The sequence below is a fragment of the Trichomonas vaginalis genome, chromosome II (genome assembly GCF_026262505.1).
Source record: "Trichomonas vaginalis G3 chromosome II, whole genome shotgun sequence".
In the NCBI taxonomy this organism is placed as follows: domain Eukaryota; phylum Parabasalia; order Trichomonadida; family Trichomonadidae; genus Trichomonas; species Trichomonas vaginalis.
The window spans coordinates 16,582,833-16,603,589 of NC_067204.1; the positions used below are offsets into that span (position 1 = coordinate 16,582,833).

Consider the following 20,757-nt stretch of genomic DNA (forward strand, 5'->3'; position numbering starts at 1 on the left):
TCGGCTGTTTCTTTGCTATTATTTTCTGCTGAATTATGAAGAGCGGTTTGTCCAAAATTATCTTTTTCATTGATATTTATATCATGTGAAATAAGAAATTCAGCTATTTCTTTACTATTATTTCCTGTTGCAATATGAAGAGCGGTTTTTCCATCTTCATCTCTTTTATTGATATTTATACCATGTGAAATAAGAAGTTCGGCTATTTCTTTACTATTTTCACTTACTGCAATATGAAGAGTGGTTTTTCCATCACTATCTTTTTCATTGATATTTATACCATGTGAAATAAGAAGTTCAGCTGCTTCTTTACTTTCATATAATGCTGCAAAATGAAGAGCGGTATTTCCATTATAATCTTTTCATTGATATTTGCACCATGTGAAATAAGAAGTTCGGCTGTTTCTTTACTTTTCACTTACTGCAATATGAAGAGCGGTTCTTCCATCACTATCTTTTTCATTGATTTATACCATGTGAAATAAGAACTTCAGCTATTCTTTACTATTATATATTGCTGCAAAATGAAGAGCGGTTTTTCCATCATAATCTTTTTTATTGATATTTATACCATGTGAAATAAGAAGTCGGCTGTTTCTTTGCTATTATTTTCTGCTCTGAATTATGAAGAGAGGTTTGTCCATCTTCATCTCTTTTATTGATATTTATACCATGTGAAATAAGAAGTTCGGCTATTTCTTTACTATTTTCATTTACTGCAATATGAAGAGCGGTTTTTCCCATCATTATCTTTTTCATTGATATTATACATGTGAAATAAGAAGTTCAGCTGCTTCTTTACTTTCATATAATAGCTGCAAAATGAGCAGGTATTTCCATTATAATCTTTTTCATTGATATTTGCACCATGTGAATAAGAACGTTCGGCTGTTTCTTTACTATTTTACTTACTGCAATATGAAGAGCGGTTCTTCCATCACTATCTTTTTCATTGATATTTACCATGTGAAATAAGAACTTCAGCTATTCCTTTACTATTATCTATTGCTGCAAAATGAAGAGCGGTTTTTTCCATCATAATCTTTTTCATTGATATTTCACCATGTGAAATAAGAAGTTCGGCTGTTTCTTTGCTATTATTTTCTGCTGAATTATGAAGAGCGGTTTGTCCAAAATTATCTTTTTCATTGATATTTATATCATGTGAAATAAGAAATTCAGCTATTTCTTTACTATTATTTCCTGTTGCAATATGAAGACGGTTTTTCCCAACTTCATCTTTTTCATTGATATTTATACCATGTGAAATAAAAGTTCAGCCATTTCTTTACTATTATTTCCTGTTGCAATATGAAGAGCGGTTCTCCATATTTACCTTTTTCATTGATATTTATACCATGTGAAATAAGAAGTTCAGCTGCTTCTTTACTTTCATATAATGCTGCAAAATGAAGAGCGGTATTTCCATTATAATCTTTTCATTGATATTTGCCATGTGAAATAAGAAGTTCGGCTGTTTCTTTACTATTTTCACTTACTGCAATATGAAGAGCGGTTCTTCCATCATACTCTTTTTCATTGATATTTATACCATGTGAAATAAGAACTTCAGCTATTCCTTTACTATTATATATTGCTGCAAAATGAAGAGCGGTTTTCCATCATAATCTTTTTCATTGATATATTTGCACCATGTGAAATAAGAAGTTCGGCTGTTTCTTTACTATTTTCACTTACTGCAATATGAAGAGTGTTTTTCCATCACTATCTTTTTCATTGATATTTTATACCATGTGAAATAAGAACTTCAGCTATTCCTTTACTATTATATATTGCTGCAAATGAAGAGCGGTTTTTCTCATATCTTTTTTATTGAATTTATACCATGTGAAATAAGAAGTTCGGCTGTTTCTTTGCTATTATTTTCTGCTGAATTATGAAGAGAGGTTTGTCCATCTTCATCTCTTTTATTGTATTTTATACCATGTGAAATAAGAAGTTCGGTCTTTACTATTTTATACGCAATTTCTTTCACTATCTTTTTTCATTGATATTATACCATGTGAAATAAGAACTTCAGCTATTCCTTTACTATTATATATTGCTGCAAAATGAAGAGCGGTTTTTCCATCATAATCTTTTTCATGATATTTGCACCATGTGAAATAAGAAGTTCGGCTGTTTCTTTACTATTTTCACTTACTGCAATGATGAGAGCGGTTCTTCCATCACTATCTTTTTCATTGATATTTGCACCATGTGAAATAAGAAGTTCGGCTATTTCTTTACTATTTTCACTTACTGCAATATGAAGAGTGGTTTTTCCATCACTATCTTTTTCATTGATATTTATACCATGTGAAATAAGAACTTCAGCTATTCCTTTACTATTATATATTGCTGCAAAATGAAGAGCGGTTTTTTCCATCATAATCTTTTTTATTGATATTTATACCATGTGAAATAAGAAGTTCGGCTGTTTCTTTGCTATTATTTTCTGCTGAATTATGAAGAGAGGTTTGTCCATCTTCATCTCTTTTATTGATATTTATACCATGTGAAATAAGAAGTTCGGCTATTTCTTTACTATTTTCACTTACTGCAATATGAAGAGTGGTTTTTCCATCACTATCTTTTTCATTGATATTTATACCATGTGAAATAAGAACTTCAGCTATTCCTTTACTATTATATATTGCTGCAAAATGAAGAGCGGTTTTTCCATCATAATCTTTTTCATTGATATTTGCACCATGTGAAATAAGAAGTTCGGCTGTTTCTTTGCTATTATTTTCTGCTGAATTATGAAGAGCGGTTTGTCCAAAATTATCTTTTTCATTGATATTTATATCATGTGAAATAAGAAATTCAGCTATTTCTTTACTATTATTTCCTGTTGCAATATGAAGAGCGGTTTTTCCAACTTCATCTTTTTCATTGATATTTATACCATGTGAAATAAGAAGTTCAGCCATTTCTTTACTATTATTTCCTGTTGCAATATGAAGAGTGGTTTCTCCATATTTACCTTTTTCATTGATATTTATACCATGTGAAATAAGAAGTTCGGCTGTTTTATTACTATTTTCACTTACTGCAATATGAAGAGCGGTTCTTCCATCACTATCTTTTTCATTGATATTTATACCATGTGAAATAAGAACTTCAGCTATTCCTTTACTATTATATATTGCTGCAAAATGAAGAGCGGTTTTTCCATCATAATCTTTTTCATTGATATTTGCACCATGTGAAATAAGAAGTTCGGCTGTTTCTTTACTATTTTCACTTACTGCAATATGAAGAGTGGTTTTTCCATCACTATCTTTTTCATTGATATTTATACCATGTGAAATAAGAACTTCAGCTATTCCTTTACTATTATATATTGCTGCAAAATGAAGAGCGGTTTTTCCATCATAATCTTTTTCATTGATATTTGCACCATGTGAAATAAGAAATTCGGATGTTTCTTTACAATTATTCAATGCTGCAAAATGAAGTGCAGTTTTTCCATCACTATCTTTTTCATTGATATTTGCACCATTTGATATGAAATATTCACAAATAGATGGAATATTAAACATCACTGAGATATTAAAACATTCGTTAACATCATTAGTTTGATCAAAATAAACTAAAAAAGATTCAAGATTATTATGCAATCCGCAATCATACAAATCAATCTTTATATTGTATTCATTCATCAAGAATGTAACAAAATCAATGTTGTGTGAAATAATTGCATATTCCATGCATCCTTCTTCTGGTGTTTGATATTTCAAACATTCACTCATGATCTCTGCATTTCCTCCTAAAAATGAAAATTGTAAACATGTTTGAGTTATTTCTGAGCTGAATTTCGTTCTTAATAACTTGAAACAATCAACTGCTCCATGGTAACAACATAATTCAAGAAATGAATATCCTTCCATAGAAAATGGATATAAATTGCTTTTAAGTATTTGATCGTTATCAAATCCTTCTATTTCCGTGAATACTATGAATCTTTCTAAGTCATTATACATAATTGCTTTGTAAATTGTGTCTGCCGTATAAATTTCCAGATTTTCTGATTTAATTTCTTCAAAATCATAGGATTTGTCTAATTTAATACCATATTCTTTATAAAACAGGAAGTTTGGAATAAGTTTAACATTGTTGACCTCTTCCACATGATAATCATCAGATCTGAATTTGGCAAGTGATAAATATGACTTTGTATAGCGATTATTATACGGAATTATATCTAAAATATCTCCCATAATCTTTTTTGGTGAGCATTTCTTTGAATCAATCAATTCTGTTTTGATCATTTTGTAAATTTCTTTTAATTCTTCTTCTTTGTCCGTTTTCAGCTGATACAACGCAATATATGAATCAATGTAGTATTTATAGACACTTCACAGTTCGCTGAATTTATTTGGATGAATGTCTTCGTTGGACATCAATAATTTTTTTAAAAGGACACATTTGCCTTTTAATATATAAATATCTTTTAAACTCATTAGAAGAAACAAATATTATGTTAGATATGTGAAAAACAATGGCCTCAAAGATTTCGGATTTAATTTATGAATTTTAATTAAGTTCATAGATATGAAATGACACCACAACAATAGAAAAGTCGAAAGCAATAAGATTTTCAGCCAGATGATTATATTTGAACTCAAACGTATCAAATTACTTCTTGCCCAATTGAATTGAATGAAGTTTGGTGATCTGTAGTGTGAAGACATAAACTCACAACAACACTTATGGCAAAAAAATCAAATTTGATATTATATATTTTCGGTCCAGCGTACCCATCTTCGGCAAATTAAACATGTGTTGGCTATATGATATGAGTTCATTCAAGCTCTTTGAGGTTTTTGGAGGGGTTCTATCTTAAATTGTTCGGAAAAGCATATACAATGTATCCTGATTCCCATTGTATTATAATAACCAAACAATAAGTTTTCTGTGATTTTTGATGATATTTAAATAATAAATGATTTGAAAAATTGAATTTTTCGCTATTTGGTTGGCGCATTGTGTCAACCAAATAGTGAATAATAATATGTGTTTACTTAAAATTTGATTTAAATTTCTGAACGACATGACTGTCATATAGAATTTCGTATTGGCAATGGTTCAAAAGCCAGCCGCCCTATTTTTTTAATATAATAATAAAGACTCTTATTTATCTGACTATATTTCACACATTTTGTAATCTCTGAAGATCATATAATGCTATCATATAAGAAATGTCCCATGAAACTGACTGCATAAGGGGCTTAGTACCTTAGGATCGAGAGAATGTCAGAAAGTGGTAAGTGCACACTTAAGCAATTAAAAATATTTTGTATTATATATAAAAATATTTACTTTATAATCTTTGAGACATATCTGGATCTGGGAGATCTGGGATTGATTTAGCATATTTGAGAGCTCTTTCTCTTTCATTTTCTTCTGCCTTCTTTCTCAATATATCGCATTTCTTGATGATCTTCTTTATGCGTTCGATATATTTATTGTAGTAGTCGATTCTCTTGTAGTCATTTTGAGCTTCTTGTTTGGAAAGCTCGTACAACTCTAGAGCTCTATTCAACTGCGAAACCCACATGTCAACCATAGAAACTCTGAGTTTGGATCTCTCTGTCACATGTGAAGAAGAATTAGTTTCAACACTCTTGAACAAAGAGTTTGCGAGGAAATCTCTGAACATGATTCTGTCTGGTTCCAATTGAATCATGTACTCAGCCATTTCAAGGCATCTGTCGTATTTCTGAGATGCTTTGTACGCTTGAAATGCTCCTGCGAACAAACCAGTATTTGTTCTTTCGTAGTGTTCTTTGTTGCAAGCTTCGAATTCCTTTGCAGCCTGATCAGGATCTCTTCCGTTGTTATCCATTGATCCAATACCTCCTCCTGTGAGGTAAGCGTTCGCAAGACATTCAGCCGGACCTGGCAATCTCTCCATGTTCTCTTTAACGAGTCTCAAGTATTGGATTGTGTCTTTCGCTGCTCCTCTCAACAACCAACACAAAGCGAGTCCAGAAGCAGCAGAAATGCAGTATTTATTGCCTCTCAAAGCTGCGTGGTAAAATGATGTTGCTTTATCTAAGTTGTGGAGTCTTTCTGACTGTTGGAGATTTGGCTTCTGCGAATCGATTAAATAAGCATTTGCCAAGTAAACATTTGCCGTCAAATATCCGTCAGAAAAGTTGGAAGAAGAAGAGTTAGGAACAATGTTTGTTGTGAGTTTTCTGACTTCATCTGCGTATTGCATTGAAACTCTTGGCTTCGAATGCAAGTATAAGTCCGCGAGATAAAGCATTGCTCTGATCTTCTGTTCAGGGCATTCTTCATCGACAGTCTTGAAGTATTGTTCGGCTGTCAAATAATCTTTTTCTGCGACAGAAATGACACCGAGTCTGAGGTATGGTTCTGGGAATCTTGGGAAGTCTTCTGTCAATTTCGTGTAGTATTCCTTTGCATCTTTAAGACGACCGAGTGTTTCCATGCATCTGCCAATGTTGAATCTAACAATTGCATTCGATTTGTTGGAAACAGATTCGAAGGTCTTCAATGCTTCTGGATACTTCTCAAGCTCGAACTGTGAGATGCCAAGGAAGGTGAGCGTCTGATCATCTGGCTTCATGTTGTTTTGTTCGAGTAATGCAACAGAAGATTTGAGATTTGAATACGCGGAATCGTATTCAAGAGTTTTGAGACACAACCAGCCGAGTGTTGAGTGTACTTTGTAGAGATCTTTGAAGGTCTTGCCTTGGGAGAGTCTGATGGCTTCGGAAAGTTGGGCTTTGGCCTGGTTTGCCGTGTCTGTCTTGTTATCGTTTTTATATGCTTGGGCGAGAGCCATGCCAAGGACGAAATGGGGCTCGAACTGGGTTGTATAGCTTGCAATAACTGGCTTTAGGTAGTCAATGGCCACCTTGTACTTGCCAATGGCTACAGAAAGATGAGAGATTGCAAATTGAGCTTGGAGATGGTCCTTGTAGACGTTAAGGACTTCCTGGTAGTAATCGATTAATTCCTCTGGTGTCTTCTTGCCAGTATAATGCCAGTATCTGGCTAATTGGAATAACGCTTCTGCTTTGAATTCGACTTGGCGCTTAGGAATGTCTTCGTAGAGAGCACCAGCGAGTTTGACGAACTTTTTGTCCTTCTTCTTTTCTTGTAATTTGATGTTTTCGAAACGAAGTTGTAATTCTAAGATTCTTAATGCAATTGATTTGCTGTTGACCTTCTTGGCAGCTTCGTAGTACTGAACAAGACTGGCCTTATCGAGTAAAATAAGTCTGATAAGAACTGTAAGGTTTGTTGGATCAATTTCGAGACATCTCTTGTATGCAAGAATAGCATCGTCACGCTTATCGAGCTTTTCTAAGCACATGCCAATTGCAAGACGAATTAATGGGAAAGCAGGAATGGAAGTGTTGAATAATTTCTTAAATTCTTGAAATGCGCCTTGATATTCGCCCATTGCGAACTGTAATAAGCCATTTGCCAAACTAAGGAATGGAACAAGGTTAAAAATCTTTGTAATATCGTTAATAGCTTGGTCTTCATTTGACTTCTTATCACTGCCCTGTTGGCGCTTTGATTGTTCAAAAAGAGAGAGACCTGTATCGTAGTAATCATTAGCAGTCTTAAGGTTTCCACGGTATAATTCGAAGAAACATCTTGCAAGCCAAATGAAGAAATATCTGTAATCAAGGGCCCATGCTTGTCTGATAGTTTCTTCAACACGATTTTCATCTGCTTCTGAGTCATTTGGCGACCTTAAACAGTTTTGTAAGTAGTAAAGTGATAAATGTACGCGTGGAATGTAGATATTTTTGATCTTTTCCTGAGAGAAATGAGTCAGGAAATCAACAAATTCCTTATGGAAGCCATTGTGCTGTAAAGCTGTTGCAACCATTTCAATTGTAACAGTATCTTGGCAACCAGAGCTTTTCATGCTTGATACAACTTCATTAACAACATCAGGTGTTGTTAAATACTCTATCATTTGATCAAGAGTGAAAGTACGATCACTTTCATTTGGAAGACTCCTCCTGAGCAAATCGTCACTCATTTTTTTTTTTGGGGGGGGGTCTAAAAAAATAACAAAAATAAACAAATAGATATATTACGCAAAAAACCATATATACTATTTTTGATTATCACATATCTCATCATATATGTCTCATGCTTAAGCTTAAGTTGATTTATTCTATCTATATGAGGCTTTTATCAGACTAGAAACAGTGAAGGTACATGTAGATGAGAAATCCTTTATAAAGGTGAAGTACTCGAATTAATAGTAATTATAAGCGGCCAATCTCTTTAATATTTTATCAAACAAGCCTTCAATGGGATATTGCAGCAAAACATAGCCATCTATACTTTCCCAACGCATTTTGATTGGGATAGACTCTATTTGGGCATTATATTTTGTAATATTCAGTATATGCCGTTATAAGCTATTCACACTAATGTGATAGCTTCTAAATCGAATGAAATCATAATTTACTTATACAGAAACATACATTTGAAAACTAAATTTCAAATCAAAAGTTTATGGTCAAAATTTTTGCTCGAAAGTAAGATATGAAAATCAAGTTCAAGTGATAAATAATCAGCTTAAATATAAACCAAATAGGCTAATACATTTCGATAATATAAAAATTAAACAGTTTAAATCTTCAACATTGGTTTAATTTCTTTGTATGTTTCGCCATGTTGATTCTTTGCTTCTTTATCAGCTCCAACAAAAATAAGAGATTCAATAACATCTTGATTATTAGATTTAGTTGATGCAGCAAGGAGGGGAGTATATTGAAATTCATCGTTAGCTTCTAAATTTGCACCAACATAAACAAGATAATTAACAATTTCAAGATGACCACTACGGGCGGCGATAATGAGTGGAGTTCTTTCATGACTATCGAGTGATTCTTTATCACAGCCACATTCAATGAGAGATTTAACGAGTCTAAGATTCCCTCTTTCACATGCTTCGTGAAGTACATTCCCTCGAATGAATGGTAACCCAGACCTATTTAATTTTTTCCAAAGTCCTTCTTCGCATGCTCGTAACATTACTTTTTGATATCCTTGGGATGATAATAAATCAAGGTAATTGTAGATATCTTCAAAATCATTTGAATCCTTGAGGTTTTGGATAATACTTTCTTGTTCCACCGCCTTAACATATGGCAGTTTTTCTTCCTCTGTCATATTCGACCACATCTCGCCTAATTTTTTAGCTATTTCACCATATGTTATACCTGGATATTGCTCTTTAATTTGGGGACGCACTTCCTTGCAGAAGACTATAAAAGGACTTATCAAACGCGATATAGAAATTTTGATTAAAAAATAAATGCAAACAAATTGATATTGCCATGTATCATTTTCTTAGACAAAAACCATTGAAATAGTATTTTTATTTATCGTATATATAAATGAGAAATCGTTAATTTTCATTTTGATGGATTTCGAAATATACTTAAATACAACTGTTATTTAATAACAGTTACTTATTGCTTTTATCGTTGACATTCATTCTGAAAACATTTTTTAATGCATGCTCAATATTTTCAAAAATATGAAAAGTTGATAGAAACATACGAGAAGCTCTTTCATTTAAATTCTAATGAATGCATTGATACGGCTTCAAAGATGATTACAGATGTTTTAATTTCAAAGTATCAGATAAAATTACAAGATCTCATAATGAGTCTGATGGTCGCTGCTAAATATAATTATAGATCTGTTTATATTTACGCCAAATTGCTCAACCAACTCTTCATTAATAACTCAATTAAGAGATTAATGTTTGAGAATATATTCAACTACGCAACCCTTTTGGATCTGACTATCTTTACTGACGTTAATGGTATTTTCCAGATTGAAATCCACAATGATTTACTTCCAAAAGAGAATGAAATTCAATATTTTATAATGTTCGACCAAATTGACAAATTCAGAGATTATGTTGCTAATAATTCAATAGAAAATATAATTGTATATATTCCTTCTTATGGTGAGCTTTCCATCCTTGAAGCTTGTGCTTATTTTGGCTCTGCCCATATTTTCAATTTCCTCGTTTCAAATTTCGATCATGAAATATCAGATAATTGCTTGAAATATTCTTTCATAGGTGGAAATACTGATATTATTAATTTATGCTTAAAAGAAAGCAAAATTGATTGCGAATGTTTTAACTACATTGTTTCATCGCATAACAACAAATTCCTCGAATATATTTTTCAAAGAGATCTTTATAAGCACGATGACTATGATTTTGATGAATTTATCTTTTCATATAACTTGAAATTTTTTTTCTTATGTTCGAGAAAGATAAGAATTCTATTATTCCATGGTTTGCAGGATTCTCACAGTCTCTTGAACTTCTTCAAAACGAAAAATTTGATTTTTCACGAACTAATCCATTTGATATGAATGTACTTCATTATGTTGTTGCTCACAACAATCATGATGTCTGCAAATTCTTGTTAGAGAATTCAAATATTAAAACTGATGCTGTAGATTATGAAGGGCAAACAGCTCTAATGATTGCGGCAAAACAAAATAGCACTGAAATAATTGAACTTCTTATTTCTCATGGTGCCGATATCAATAAAAAAGAAGATTATTATTCAAAAACTGCATTTCATATTGCAGTAGAATGTGGTAACAAAGAAGCAGCAGAAATTCTGATTTTGAATGGAGCAGATATCAATGAACCTAACGAGTTTGGTCAAACATTTCTTCATTTAACTGCAAAAACTAAATATAAAAAATTATTTGAAATACTTATTTCAAATGGTGCTAATATCAATTCAAAAGATTCTCTAGGAAAAACACCACTTCATTATGCAGTAATCGATAACAGTGTTGAAATTGTGGAACGCCTAATTTCTCTTGGTTCAGATATTAACGTTAAAGATAAATCTCAGAGAAGAACTCCTCTTTATTATGCAGTGGAAGGTAATAATTATGTTGTTGCAAAAATCCTTCTCTCACATGGTGTAAGAATCAATTCAAAAAATAGTTTTAATAATGATACTGCACTGCATTGCGCAGCAATGAATGGCAGCTGTGAAATTATAGAATTATTGATTTCACATGGAGCCAATATTGACTCAAAAGATGATGATGGAAATACAGCTCTTATAATATCATCTCAACATCAAAGAAATAAAGTGGTAGAAATTCTGATTTCCCATGGTGCTGATGTTAACACATCAAATAATAATAGAAATTCTGCTGTTCTTTATTCAGTTAAAAATGATGATAAAGAACTAGTAGAATTTCTAATTTTGCATTGAGCGAATATAAATAATAAAGATTCTGTGCATAAAACACGACTTCATTATGCTGTTAAAAGAAAAAATAGAGAATTAGTCGAACTTCTTCTTCTCCATGGTGCAAAAATTAATAAAAAAGATCAAAATTTCAGAACTCCACTTCATTATGCAGCCAAATCGTGTGATAAAGAGATGGTAGGACTACTCATCAATCATGGATCAAAAGTAAATGAAATAGATATTTATGGCAAAATCGCTCTTCATTATGCTGCTGAATGCAATGATGAAAAAGTAGTTCAACTACTAATCTCTCACGGTTCCAATATCAACGCGGTAGATAATGAAAAGAATACTGCTCTTCATTACGCTTGTCATGGGCAAGATTCTGTAATGGCAGAGCTTCTTATTTCACATGGTATAAATCTTAATGTAAGAAATAAATATGGATTAATTGCCCTTCATATAGCAATGGATCTGTTCAATCATGAATTAATAAAGATTCTCATTTCGAATGGAGCCAATGTTAACAAAAAAGATCCTGATTTAAAAACACCCCTCCATTATATTCAATCTGAAGATATTATGAGCCTCCTTATTTCAAAAGGTGGAGATATAAATGCAAAAGACAAATACAATAAAACGCCTCTCCATTATGCTGTATACAATAATCAAAAAGATATTGTAGAATTATTTGTTTCACACGGTTCTGATCTCAATGCAAAAGATAATGATCTGCGTACAGCATTACATATTGCTGCAATGAACAATAATATAGAAATTATAAATCTTCTGATTTTCCATGGTGCTGATGTTAAATCTAAAGATAGGTTTGATAAAACATATCTTAATTATGGACTTTTTGAAGAAGAAGAAGAAGAAAAAGATGATAATACAAATTATGATTCGTCTTCATCATCTTATTAAAATTTACGGTTTCTTATCTTGTTGGATAAATATTACATGTGATACAATTTTTATTTAACAATTTTGTAGTTCAGCAGTTTATTGATATACCCAGATTTTCCTTACTTTTACCACTCCCCATGTAATTTCTGGGGAAAACGATAATTCATTTTTTTTATGGATGAATAGATCGTTTTCCTAGAAAGGACCTCATATCTCTGGCTAAAAAGAGTGTCAGATCCTAAATCGATTATTGATCTAGTGTACAAATCCAATAAAAAGCCTATTTTTTTGGCTTTTTTGGTGGTCATTTTTTCGAAGATCTACATGAATATGGGGAAACCATCGGATTTTTTTGGTTAACCCACATCTTCATGTAGTCTGGACTATCTTTCCTCGAAGGACCTCTTTACGGGTGTAAAAACTCATAAAGTTCTCAAAAGATTCATTCTCGATCTCCATGCTGAAAGAATTTACAATAAAAAAGAGATCTACGCATCAAACTACAGCCATAAATGAACTGAACCCCTAAAGCTCAGCTCTTAGTTTATCAAAAACGTCGAAATCCTTCTCATTGCAATCAAATTTTCTCAATAACTCATAAGAAAAATCGAATTTTGATTAAGCCGATGTTATAGGTATCACAAATACTACAAACTTGAGCAATATCGAAATTGCCAGCAAAAGTTTGAAATTGCATTGCTCATATTTGTTTTGTAAACTAAAAATCTGCTTATATTATTCATTAATTTTTTATATATTATTCATATACTTTAATAAAAACAATACTATTTCACCTTAAAAATGAATTTCATAAGTCAATATTATTTTTTTGAAAATGTATCAATTTTCGATTAAAACAACATGAGAATAAAATTTACGCAAAATTATTTTAAAAAATGGTTTTAAAAATTTACAATTGATTAAGAATAAGATTGCAAGAAGTTTTGAAGTTTAATTTTAAGAAAAAAAATTCGGATATTATTCATGGATCTAAGTAATTTGATATTTGAGTATCGGCACTATGCATAAAACATATATTTATAGTTTTTTTGGATTTTTATGATTTTAAATATATTCAAATTTGGCAATCCAATAGATTTTTAAAAAATAGGTAAATAAAAATAGATTACATATGCAGCAGATTTAGAACATGAAACAAATCTTATAGTGACCCAAAAAAAATTCATGATCCAAAAAAGAAAAAATTAGCTAAATGGGAATAAAACCTTGGCATAATGAATCATTATGTCAGATGTTTGCACTACACTACACCGGCAGTTCGAAAAATACCCTTGGTGGTTCTATTTAATAGCTACTCCCAACGATAGGCGGTGTCCCCAGCTTTAGAGAGGTGGTAAAAGTAAGGAAAATCTGGGTATTCAAGAAAATCATCCAAATAAACATTTCAATTATCAAGTTTTTTAAAATTTATTCAACACGATTCCATGAATATCAATTTCATGATAGAAAGTAAGTATCAGAATTCTGACAAATTTCTCAAAATTCTCTGATATTTCAAATTTATATCTGATTTGATGTATTTGAATTAATGAATAATAAATGAATAAACGAGAGAAGCATCATAAGCTTTTCACTCACATAAATATGATTATTACCTAGAATATGAATCAAATGTCACAGATTTTGTGAAATATGACTTTTAGATGGGGAAACTTTCTTATTTAAAGTAAACTAGTCCTAAATATGCGTAATTCTCAGTATGAATATGTTCTCAATTCAGTAGTAGTATAGGAAGGGGTGTGTGACTTTTTTTGTTACATCTATATATAGACGATGCATTAAAATATATTTATTTATAAACACATTAAAAAATTAACATTAATTTTAAAATAATTTATTTTTTATCTTTTATAAAAGAAGCTATATATAGATGATGTCAGATATTCCGCGATTAATTAAACATTGTTTAAATCCTGAATGGGTTAAACTTCAATTTAAAAATGAAGATTGTGAATTATTAAATGAATATGAAAGCCAAAATAAGCTAATGAGGTATAAATATAATGATAAAGAATATTTAATTTCATGGAATCAATGGAGTCATAATCAAAGACCTCATAAACGAGAAGAAGAAATTGAAAATAATGAAATGGAAATCATTGATGACATTAAAGAGGATGGAATTCCTAAATTTTGTAGAAAAACCTTTAGAACTAAGTTAGGAGCATATAAACGTAGATTATTAAATCCTGAATACATAAAACATTTATTTAAAAGGAAGATTGTGAATTATTAAACGCTAATGAATATGAAAATGCTAAATCAAAATTGAAATATAAATATATTGGAAGTGATGAAAGGTGTAAAGATAAAGATAAAGTTTATTCAGTTTCATATAATAACTGGCACACGTTAGGGATAAGAAAACATTTAGGAGATTATGGTAAAAGTTCTGAATTCTTCAAATCTAGTATGTACGAGAGAGTAAAAGAAATTAGAAATAATTATTTTCATGAATGAAAGATTCACTACCATAATGAAATAAAAAATAAAAAAAAAATAAACTTTAAAAATTCATGTCTCAGAATCAACATTGAACTTTAAGAAACTAATGAAACAGAGGAGGAAGAAATAAATGAAAGTGAAAATGTTCAACAAAAAATAAACGTTGTTAAACCAATAATTAATATCCCTATCAAGTTTCGTAAATGCTTTGTCAATACTTCATCGTAAATGTTTTGTCATGATTTCATTGTAATGAGCGTAAACTCTATGTCAAACATGAACGTAAATGCTTTGTCAAAACTAAACGTAAAGACTTTGTCATGATTTCATCGTAAATGCTTTGTCAATACTTCATCGTAAATGTTTTGTCATGATTTCTTCATCGAAACTAAACATAAACACTTTGTCAAAACTTCATCGTATATGCTTTGTCATGATGATTTCATCGTAAAGACTTTGTCATGATTTCATCGTAAATGCTTTGTCAATACTTCATCGTAAATGTTTTGTCATGATTTCTTCATCGTAAACTCTATGTCAAACATGAACGTAAATGTTTTGTCATGACTTCATCGTAATGAGTGTAAATGACCCAAAAATAATGTTTACGTTAATGGTTTTTAGGTTATTCAATAATTAATTATTTTTGAAGAACTGAAGGTGTCACTACGTCACCATGTGTCACTCGGTTAATTAACTTCTCTGAAAAAGTGAGACAACATGACATTTAGACAACAACACAGGAGGAAGGCAGTTATGAATTATTTTTGAAGAACTGAAGGTGTCACCAGGTCACCAGGTCACCAGGTTAATGAACTTCTCTGAAAAAATGAGACAACATGACATTTAGACAACAACACAGGAAATAAATGTTTATGTTTACGTTAATGGTTTCATCGTAATGAGTGTAAATCAGACAAAAATAATGTTTAGGTGAAGAGGTGAGATTTCACCTAATTTTTCACCTCTTTTCTCACCTCATGAATTTTCATGATTTCTTCATCGTATATGCTTTGTCAAACATGAACGTAAATGATTTGTCAAACATGAACGTATATGTTTTGTCATGATGATTTCATCGTAATGAGTGTAAATGACCCAAAAATAATGTTTACGTTAATGTTTTTTAGGTTATTCAATAATTAATTATTTTTGAAGAACTGAAGGTGTCACTACGTCACCATGTGTCACCAGGTTAATTAACTTCTCTGAAAAAGTGAGACAACATGACATTTAGACAACAACACAGGAAATATATTTTATCGTAAATGTTTTGTCATGACTTCATCGTATATCCTTTGTCAAAACTTCATCGAAACTAAACATAAACTCTATGTCAGACATGAGCGTAAATGTTTTGTCATGACTTCTTCATCGTTTATGTTTTGTCATGATGATTTCATCGTAATGAGCGTAAATGATCCAAAAATAATGTTTAGGGTAGATGGTTAGATCTCACCTCTTTTCTAACATGGAGGATTTCATTAGATATAAACATTCTTCCTTCATTTCATTCTATACACAATTTACATCATAGACGATTTAATAGATATAATACTTTACTGTTTCATCTGATCTAACCATCTACCCTAAACATTATTTTTGGATCATTTACGCTCATTACGATGAAATCATCATGACAAAACATAAACGATGAAGAAGTCATGACAAAACATTTACGCTCATGTCTGACATAGAGTTTATGTTTAGTTTCGATGAAGTTTTGACAAAGGATATACGATGAAGTCATGACAAAACATTTACGATAAAATATATTTCCTGTGTTGTTGTCTAAATGTCATGTTGTCTCACTTTTTCAGAGAAGTTAATTAACCTGGTGACACATGGTGACGTAGTGACACCTTCAGTTCTTCAAAAATAATTAATTATTGAATAACCTAAAAAACATTAACGTAAACATTATTTTTGGGTCATTTACACTCATTACGATGAAATCATCATGACAAAACATATACGTTCATGTTTGACAAATCATTTACGTTCATGTTTGACAAAGCATATACGATGAAGAAATCATGAAAATTCATGAGGTGAGAAAAGAGGTGAAAAATTAGGTGAAATCTCACCTCTTCACCTAAACATTATTTTTGTCTGATTTACACTCATTACGATGAAACCATTAACGTAAACATAAACATTTATTTCCTGTGTTGTTGTCTAAATGTCATGTTGTCTCACTTTTTCAGAGAAGTTAATTAACCGAGTGACACATGGTGACGTAGTGACACCTTCAGTTCTTCAAAAATAATTAATTATTGAATAACCTAAAAACCATTAACGTAAACATTATTTTTGGGTCATTTACACTCATTACGATGAAGTCATGACAAATCATTTCCGGGACTGTTGTCAAAATGTCATGTTGTCTCATTTTTTCAGAGAAGTTAATTAACCGAGTGACACATGGTGACGTAGTGACACCTTCAGTTCTTCAAAAATAATTAATTATTGAATAACCTAAAAACCATTAACGTAAACATTATTTTTGGGTTATTTACACTCATTACGATGAAGAAGTCATGACAAAACATAAACGATGAAGAAGTCATGACAAAACATTTACGATGAAATCATCATGACAAAGCATATACGTTCATGTTTGACAAAGCATATACGTTCATGTTTGACATAGAGTTTACGTTCATGTTTCGATGAAGAAATCATGACAAAGCATATACGTTCATGTTTGACAAAGCATATACGATGAAGAAATCATGAAAATTCATGAGGTGAGAAAAGAGGTGAAAAATTAGGTGAAATCTCACCTCTTCACCTAAACATTATTTTTGTCTGATTTACACTCATTACGATGAAACCATTAACGTAAACATAAACATTTATTTCCTGTGTTGTTGTCTAAATGTCATGTTGTCTCATTTTTTCAGAGAAGTTCATTAACCTGGTGACCTGGTGACCTGGTGACACCTTCAGTTCTTCAAAAATAATTCATAACTGCCTTCCTCCTGTGTTGTTGTCTAAATGTCATGTTGTCTCATTTTTTCAGAGAAGTTAATTAACCGAGTGACACATGGTGACGTAGTGACACCTTCAGTTCTTCAAAAATAATTAATTATTGAATAACCTAAAAACCATTAACGTAAACATTATTTTTGGGTCATTTACACTCATTACGATGAAGTCATGACAAAACATAAACGATGAAGAAGTCATGACAAAACATTTACGATGAAATCATCATGACAAAGCATATACGTTCATGTTTGACAAAGCATATACGTTCATGTTTGACATAGAGTTTACGTTCATGTTTCGATGAAGAAATCATGACAAAGCATATACGTTCATGTTTGACAAAGCATATACGATGAAGAAATCATGAAAATTCATGAGGTGAGAAAAGAGGTGAAAAATTAGGTGAAATCTCACCTCTTCACCTAAACATTATTTTTGTCTGATTTACACTCATTACGATGAAACCATTAACGTAAACATAAACATTTATTTCCTGTGTTGTTGTCTAAATGTCATGTTGTCTCATTTTTTCAGAGAAGTTCATTAACCTGGTGACCTGGTGACCTGGTGACACCTTCAGTTCTTCAAAAATAATTCATAACTGCCTTCCTCCTGTGTTGTTGTCTAAATGTCATGTTGTCTCACTTTTTCAGAGAAGTTAATTAACCGAGTGACACATGGTGACGTAGTGACACCTTCAGTTCTTCAAAAATAATTAATTATTGAATAACCTAAAAACCATTAACGTAAACATTATTTTTGGGTCATTTACACTCATTACGATGAAGTCATGACAAATCATTTCCGGGACTGTTGTCAAAATGTCATGTTGTCTCATTTTTTCAGAGAAGTTAATTAACCGAGTGACACATGGTGACATAGTGACACCTTCAGTTCTTCAAAAATAATTCATAAATGCCTTCCTCCTGCTGTGTTGTCAAAATGTCATGTTGTCTCATTTTTTCAGAGAAGTTAATTAACCGAGTGACACATGGTGACATAGTGACACCTTCAGTTCTTCAAAATAATTAATTATTGAATAACCTAAAAACCATTAACGTAAACATTATTTTTGGGTTATTTACACTCATTACGATGAAGAAGTCATGACAAAACATAAACGATGAAGAAGTCATGACAAAACATTTACGATGAAATCATCATGACAAAGCATATACGTTCATGTTTGACAAAGCATATACGTTCATGTTTGACATAGAGTTTACGTTCATGTTTCGATGAAGAAATCATGACAAAGCATATACGTTCATGTTTGACAAAGCATATACGATGAAGAAATCATGAAAATTCATGAGGTGAGAAAAGAGGTGAAAAATTAGGTGAAATCTCACCTCTTCACCTAAACATTATTTTTGTCTGATTTACACTCATTACGATGAAACCATTAACGTAAACATAAACATTTATTTCCTGTGTTGTTGTCTAAATGTCATGTTGTCTCACTTTTTCAGAGAAGTTAATTAACCTGGTGACACATGGTGACGTAGTGACACCTTCAGTTCTTCAAAATAATTAATTATTGAATAACCAAAAACCATTAACGTAAACATTATTTTTGGGTCATTTACACTCATTACGATGAAATCATCATGACAAAACATATACGTTCATGTTTGACAAATCATTTACGTTCATGTTTGACAAAGCATATACGATGAAGAAATCATGAAAATTCATGAGGTGAGAAAAGAGGTGAAAAATTAGGTGAAATCTCACCTCTTCACCTAAACATTATTTTTGTCTGATTTACACTCATTACGATGAAACCATTAACGTAAACATAAACATTTATTTCCTGTGTGTTGTCTAAATGTCATGTTGTCTCATTTTTTCAGAGAAGTTCATTAACCTGGTGACCTGGTGACCTGGTGACACCTTCAGTTCTTCAAAAATAATTCATAACTGCCTTCCTCCTGTGTTGTTGTCTAAATGTCATGTTGTCTCATTTTTTCAGAGAAGTTAATTAACCGAGTGACACATGGTGACGTAGTGACACCTTCAGTTCTTCAAAAATAATTAATTATTGAATAACCTAAAAACCATTAACGTAAACATTATTTTTGGGTCATTTACACTCATTACGATGAAGTCATGACAAATCATTTCCGGGACTGTTGTCAAAATGTCATGTTGTCTCATTTTTTCAGAGAAGTTAATTAACCGAGTGACACATGGTGACATAGTGACACCTTCAGTTCTTCAAAAATAATTAATTATTGAATAACCTAAAAACCATTAACGTAAACATTATTTTTGGGTTATTTACACTCATTACGATGAAGAAGTCATGACAAAACATAAACGATGAAGAAGTCATGACAAAACATTTACGATGAAATCATCATGACAAAGCATATACGTTCATGTTTGACATAGAGTTTACGTTCATGTTTCGATGAAGAAATCATGACAAAGCATATACGTTCATGTTTGACAAAGCATATACGATGAAGAAATCATGAAAATTCATGAGGTGAGAAAAGAGGTGAAAAATTAGGTGAAATCTCACCTCTTCACCTAAACATTATTTTTGTCTGATTTACACTCATTAGGATGAAGAAGTCTTGACAAAACATAAACGATGAAGAAGTCATGACAAAACATTTACGCTCATGTTTGACATAGAGTTTATGTTTAGTTTCGATGAAGTTTTGACAAAGGATATACAATGAAGTCATGACAAAACATTTACGATAAAATATATTTCCTGTGTTGTTGTCTAAATGTCATGTTGTCTCACTTTTTCAGAGAAGTTAATTAACCGAGTGACACATGGTGACGTAGTGACACCTTCAGTTCTTCAAAAATAATTAATTATTGAATAACCTAAAAACCATTAACGTAAACATTATTTTTGGGTCATTTACACTCATTACGATGAAATCATCATGACAAAACATATACGTTCATGTTTGACAAATCATTTACGTTCATGTTTGACAAAGCATATACGATGAAGAAATCATGAAAATTCATGAGGTGAGAAAAGAGGTGAAAAATTAGGTGAAATCTCACCTCTTCACCTAAACATTATTTTTGTCTGATTTACACTCATTACGATGAAACCATTAACGTAAACATAAACATTTATTTCCTGTGTTGTTGTCTA

General features: G+C 31.4%; 4 protein-coding genes and 1 pseudogene across 5 annotated transcripts, besides 1 other annotated feature; 2 read left to right on the plus strand and 3 right to left on the minus strand.

The window, feature by feature from the left end:
* Positions 1-1,448: 1,448 nt before the first annotated feature.
* On the minus strand, positions 1,449-4,277 carry TVAGG3_0556300 (annotated as a pseudogene). Its single transcript has one exon. A coding segment is annotated over exon 1 (2,829 nt).
* A 978-nt stretch (positions 4,278-5,255) lies between these two features.
* Positions 5,256-5,288: a mobile genetic element.
* A 20-nt stretch (positions 5,289-5,308) lies between these two features.
* Positions 5,309-8,048, minus strand: TVAGG3_0556320 (regulation of histone H3-K4 methylation; the record flags this gene model as incomplete). Its single annotated transcript, XM_001326119.1, has 1 exon — positions 5,330-8,041. One exon carries the CDS (start codon positions 8,039-8,041, stop codon positions 5,330-5,332), a length of 2,712 nt encoding a protein of 903 aa, XP_001326154.1.
* A 484-nt stretch (positions 8,049-8,532) lies between these two features.
* TVAGG3_0556330 (protein ubiquitination) lies at positions 8,533-9,437 on the minus strand (the record flags this gene model as incomplete). Its single annotated transcript, XM_001326118.1, has 1 exon — positions 8,644-9,186. The coding sequence occupies one exon, from the start codon at positions 9,184-9,186 to the stop codon at positions 8,644-8,646; it is 543 nt and encodes a 180-aa protein (XP_001326153.1).
* An 861-nt stretch (positions 9,438-10,298) lies between these two features.
* TVAGG3_0556340 (ankyrin repeat-containing protein DDB G0279043 family) lies at positions 10,299-11,282 on the plus strand (the record flags this gene model as incomplete). The annotated part of the gene is made up of 1 exon (XM_001326117.1): positions 10,299-11,282. One exon carries the CDS (start codon positions 10,299-10,301, stop codon positions 11,280-11,282), a length of 984 nt encoding a protein of 327 aa, XP_001326152.1.
* A 171-nt stretch (positions 11,283-11,453) lies between these two features.
* TVAGG3_0556350 (ankyrin repeat protein family) lies at positions 11,454-12,185 on the plus strand (the record flags this gene model as incomplete). The annotated part of the gene is made up of 1 exon (XM_001326116.1): positions 11,454-12,185. One exon carries the CDS (start codon positions 11,454-11,456, stop codon positions 12,183-12,185), a length of 732 nt encoding a protein of 243 aa, XP_001326151.1.
* Positions 12,186-20,757: the final 8,572 nt, after the last annotated feature.